Genomic DNA, 5,580 nt, shown 5'->3' on the forward strand with positions numbered 1-5,580 from the left:
CCTTGATGTAGAATCCAAAGGGATCAAAAGTCAGCGAGCACCAATTGTTATACACAAATTTATATACGGACATGAGATTATGAGAGGCTTGAGGAACTAATAACATATCATGAAGTTAGAACACAGCATTAGGAGTACGTATTAAAGCATCTCCAGTGTGAGAAATACACAAACCTTTGCCATCACCTACAAAAAGTTGTTCTGTGCCCGTGTAAGGTATGGTATAATTAAGAGAAGTTGGATCAAGAGTGACATGATGAGTCGCTCCACTGTCAGTAATCCAGTAGCTTGGAGAATGTGATCCAAACATAGCATTTAATCCTATTGAAGGATGACTCTGAGAAGCAAACTGTGAGATGCAGCCATAGGAGAGAACATAATGACCATATTGATTACAAAGTTGGCAAGGAATGGAATGACCAGTGAGAGAGAAGGATTGGCTAGATTGGGATGGTCCAGAAGTTTGACTTGAATTTGCTCCAGAGAATGATAAGTGAGAAGGAGCATGACCAAGAATACCTCCAAAGTTATTGTGTTGGCGATTTGCACCAAAGTTGCGATTCTGATATTGATTGCGACTTTGATATTGATTGTGATTCTGATATTGATTGCGATTTTGGTTCTGATATTTGCCCCTGAAGTTGCCTTGGAAAGAGGTTGAACCAAATGATCCTTGTTGTGCAGCATAAGCATGAAAAGGTGCAAAACTTGAGGATGAAGAGGCTCGAGTTTTGTGCTTCTGAAGAGAAATCTCCTTACTGAGTAGAAGTCCATGAAGTTCATCACCATTAACCGACTCAGTCCTTGTTTCAATTGAATCAACAGAGGATTCATACTCATCCGGTAAACCAGCAAGAATATACGCCGCAAGATCAGAATCGGAAATCGATTCTTCAGCAGCAGCAAGTTTATCAGAGATATCCTTAATAGTGTTAAGATAATCAGCCATGGAAGCTTCACCTTTTCCGAATTGTCTGGATTTTAGATCGGAGACTGTGAACATGAGTGCGCGAAGCTCCTACAAAACGTCGTTCAAGTGACTACCACAGAGAACGAGAGTCTTCCATTCCAATAGTTAGAGGAAGAAGATCTTCACCAAGAGTGGAATTGATCCAGATCGTCAAGATTTGATCATGTTCACACCACAAGTCGTACGCAGAATTAGGAATTTGAGATCCAAACGAATCACGAACAAACTGAGGAGAACAAGGATCATCGCCATTGATAAGCCCTAAAAGCTTGAATCGCTTCAGAACAGGAAGAAACAAGCTGCGCCAGGTGATGTAGTTTTGCCGATTTAGTTTCGTCGGAACCATTCCAGCAATATTTTGGACGGTAATCGTCGCAATCAATGGAGGTACATTGGTAGAATCAGAAGATGTAGGTGGAGAGGAAGAATCAGAAGTATTAAGAGTAGGCGCCAGAGTTGTTGCAGACGAATAACATGAGAGAGAAGATAGAAAAATTAGGTAAGATCTGTTTAGGAGGTGAGAAAATTCAAGAAACCAAGAAATGAAGGGAAGCGGAGGATCGACGTCGGTGGACTCCGGCGAGGATACCATGATGAATTTATGTATCTGTGCAGTTGATATTGAGAGAGAGAGAGAGAGAGAGAGAGAGAGATTGATTCAGAGTGTAAGAAGAATGATTCTTATCTCATTGTTATTGCAGATTACACAAGGATATATACATCAATAAAATATCTTACTCAATGCTGAGTCAGCAATACATAACTGACTATAACACCCTTGACTTAATAGCTAAGCTAAGTACTAATCTAGTGCCTTATGCTCATTACAATCTGGTGGTCCTTCACTATCCTTAATACTTTGTTGTAATTCAGGGATCCTAATTTTAGATATCGACATTGCATGATGCAATTTCTCTTGGGATCTTTTTGTTTTTTTTTTTATCTTTTTTCTTGATCAGATCATTGGATTAGTACTACATTTCTTTTGAGATAAAATATGGGCACATTTTATTTAATTTCATCTTTCTGGGGTGGCCAAAAAGTGACTTTCATCCGTATCCACGGCAGGAACAATAACCATAGATCTGGTTCGTGAATTTATGCCAGTATCTCTTATATAATTATATATACACAGATGCCGTCTTAAAATTATTCTCCAATTCCAAATCTTGACGACAAAATAGTAACATGTTGGGAATCATTAGCTTTGTCTTCTGAAACCCCTTACCGATTCGTTTTTGAAGATTTCTGTTTTATTCTTTAGGTGATGAGACACATCAAGCACGATATTCTAAGCTCTCGTTATTAGGACATAGTTTGTCGACACATTTGTTTGTAATGGGAAGAGTTGCGTCTTTATCAATGTTTTTCTTCCTTGGTTATATCAATAAGTTGTCGTACCTATCCTTTTTAGAACAATTAAAAGGACTATAATATTACTGCGTATATTTATATTCAAATCTTACACTTAACGTCTTGTGGAATAAATGTTGGTATTATATTCCATAAATCTGCATTTAACATTGCTGTTCTTCTTCTTTCTGAAAATTCGTATTTTGATAGGGTTTCGGATGTTGGGCAATTATATTGAGCAGAAGTGGGACTGTTAGTTCCTTGTTCTTGTTAACGGTGTTTCAAATCGCATTTTGTAAATGAATGAGAAGAAGATAGATTGCCAAGAAAGAAATCAACAAAGCCATGAATTAATCAGTGAGTGCAATTTTGAAGTTGGTAATCAGTCATATCAAATTTTTGGTGAGCAGCAACAACAGGCTTGGAACAACATGGGAATTTGGGTTCAGCAACCCACCATGGATCATGTAGTGTCACTGCTTCAAAATCTTGGGCCTCCTAAATCTCCCAGCAGTATTACAAGCCGCCTCGAATCCCCGGCTTCTGCTTTTTATGCAACTGAACGCTGTATGGGAGGGTTTCCACAGTATGACTCTCAAGTTGGTAATAATCCTCATTTCCCTTCAGGTCAATCTTATAATGAAAGCTACAGCTCCATGAATTCATCCGAGCAAACTGATCTGGATTTCGACATCAGAAACACTTTGCAGTCGATTGTGAAAACTCAACCCCGCAGCTATCAATACCAGAATTCCTCAGAGAAGTTTAACCAAATCCCAGGAAGCGATTTGTCAGGCTGTAAGCTCTTTGCACATCAATCAAATAAGTTGCATGGAGATCATAAAACTACTACAATTAGAAGACCGTCCTTATCCCTTCCTTCTAAAGAAAATCAGGATCAAGTAGTACGAATATTTCTTGAATCATCATCTTTTTTTTTTATTGCTGTTTTTGTGCATTGATTTTTCATATACTCCACCTCAAGATATCCATATGTGCTAGTTTCTTGTTCACAGGGCTGTCATACTTCATTCAATACTTCCCCGGTAACTCAACCGAGCTTCTTTTCTCAACAAGGAAAGCAGTCGCCAAGATATTCCTCCGGAAATGTTTCCGCTGCATATGGTAATTCCCCTTCAACTAGCCCTGTACTCTCCAGTAAAACACGAATTCGATGGAGTCAAGATCTTCACGAAAAGTTCGTTGAGTGTGTAAATCGTCTTGGGGGTGCTGAAAGTAAGTAACTTGGTATAATTTTGTGCAATTTGCTATGATCGAATAATTGATATGCTTCTTTATCTGTTGATCCATTGTAGAAGCAACACCGAAGGCAATACTGAAGATGATGTGTTTGGATGGATTAACCATCTTTCATGTTAAAAGTCATCTGCAGGTTTAAAGGAATCCTTTAAAAAATTCTTGTTTTTTTTCCTTTTCTAGAAGTATGATTTATTTTCCTCTCCCCTTTTTATTCTTCTTGTAGAAATATCGAATTGCGAAATATCTACCATACCCTGCGGAAGGTAAATATAAAATTGTTCAAATCATACATCCGTTCCTAATGAATAAGACTTTTACTTCTTGTTACAAACTACAAGTGCCTATAAAGTTTAATGATCAATTGGCGTGGCTTATTTTAACATTAGTTTTGACCCGAGTACTTTTCTTGCGTTGCAGGAAAATCTGAGAAAAGAACTACTTTGAATTTTGAACCCCATCTAGTTGTGAAAACGTAACCTGTTATATTACCCTGACTGTTATTCTGGTTTTTCAGTCTACCATTTCAAAATGAACACGCTTTTGGTTTTAGTTTTGGCATTCACCTTGATATTTTCCTCTTATATCCTCCAGCTTCTAACAAACCTATGATGTGAACTTTTTGGCAGTGGCTTGCAAATCAAAGAGGCGCTCCAACTGCAATTAGATGTTCAGCGGCGTCTTCACGAACAGTTGGAGGTTTGCATTCATGAGATCCAATTCTGTAGTTTCTCAAGTTATATATAAATGATCTCCAAATATTTTTGGTAGCAGTAAAAAATCATTCTTAATACTCCAATCTTCATAACAAATTTCATTCAACTATTTCAAAATGCAGATTCAACGAAAGTTGCAGCTGCGAATTGAAGAACAAGGAAAGCAGCTCAAGGAGATGTTTGATCTGCAACAACAAGCAAGCAGTAGCCTGTTGAAGACTCAGAACGTGGACGTCACATGCCACGAAGCTGTCCCATCAAATAGTCTCGACGATACTGATCAGGTTTCAACTTCTGAAGGTTCTGCGAATACTAGTTTTCACTCCAAGATAAGTTAGCCCTGAAAAGAGAATTAGTCAGAATCAAGAACTTCAAATCAGACTAATGGTTGAGTAAGAAAGAAGGCAGAATTGGAAGATGATAAGAAGACTACAATCAATTGACTGGCACTCATACGTTGATCATATTCCATTTAAAGGATATGATCCCATAGAATGACTATTGTCTTTTGTTTCATAAAGTGTGTGTGGCAATATTGTAACAATGGCTTACTGTTTCCAGGAAGTTCTCATGCTTTCATGTAATCATGCTTGAAATTTTGTAATAATTTTTGTTTTTTCTGTGCGAAATCGATTAGGACTATATTTGGACATAACGTTGAGCATTTTGGCGCGATTACTCAGTGTGATAATATTTTAGGAAATAACAAAAATGACATATTTTCTTAATCTTGGGACAGAAATAGGATTTTTCAAATATGCACACGCCATGCACGATAATAGGGCAGAACTATGATTTTTCCTACATGTTGAAATGACCTAATTGCCCTTATATATAAATGTGTTAATTCCTCCCACATTTTCTGACTTCTCTCGCTACTTGCTCTCTCGTCTTCTCGGTTCATTTTCTCTCTAGATCTGTTATCTCCTTAGAGCCAAAATCCAAAGATCGGGAGACTTTGAATGCGGTCCCTAGTTATGAATATTCTTTGACTGAAACCTTGTTAGTTTTCAATTTTTGATCGAAATCCCTGAAATTAATGTGATAATTTATTTCTAAGTATGTTACTATATTTTTTAAATTAAAAATTAAAAATTATAGTTGTTTATATATTAATGAGATTTTAAATAAAAACCCATAATTTGTGAGATTAAAAATATTAAAATATAAATATGCTAGTGTGTGTGTGTGTGTGTGTGTGTGTAAACATGGGTACATTCATCAAAATTAACCAAAAAATTATTATACCAAAACATGAGTACATTCTTCAAAATCACAAAAAAA

At 36.8% G+C, this 5,580-nt stretch overlaps 1 protein-coding gene across 1 annotated transcript; it reads left to right on the forward strand.

Moving 5' to 3' along the window:
• The first annotated feature begins 2,423 nt into the window (after positions 1-2,423).
• On the forward strand, positions 2,424-4,883 carry LOC137713910 (myb family transcription factor PHL5-like). Its single transcript, XM_068453265.1, has 7 exons — positions 2,424-3,225; positions 3,340-3,559; positions 3,640-3,716; positions 3,807-3,846; positions 4,001-4,055; positions 4,210-4,279; positions 4,419-4,883. The coding sequence occupies exons 1-7, from the start codon at positions 2,623-2,625 to the stop codon at positions 4,632-4,634; spliced, it is 1,281 nt and encodes a 426-aa protein (XP_068309366.1). The 5' UTR covers positions 2,424-2,622; the 3' UTR covers positions 4,635-4,883.
• Positions 4,884-5,580: the final 697 nt, after the last annotated feature.

Source organism: Pyrus communis, chromosome 13, assembly GCF_963583255.1.
Source record: "Pyrus communis chromosome 13, drPyrComm1.1, whole genome shotgun sequence".
NCBI lineage: Eukaryota > Viridiplantae > Streptophyta > Magnoliopsida > Rosales > Rosaceae > Pyrus > Pyrus communis.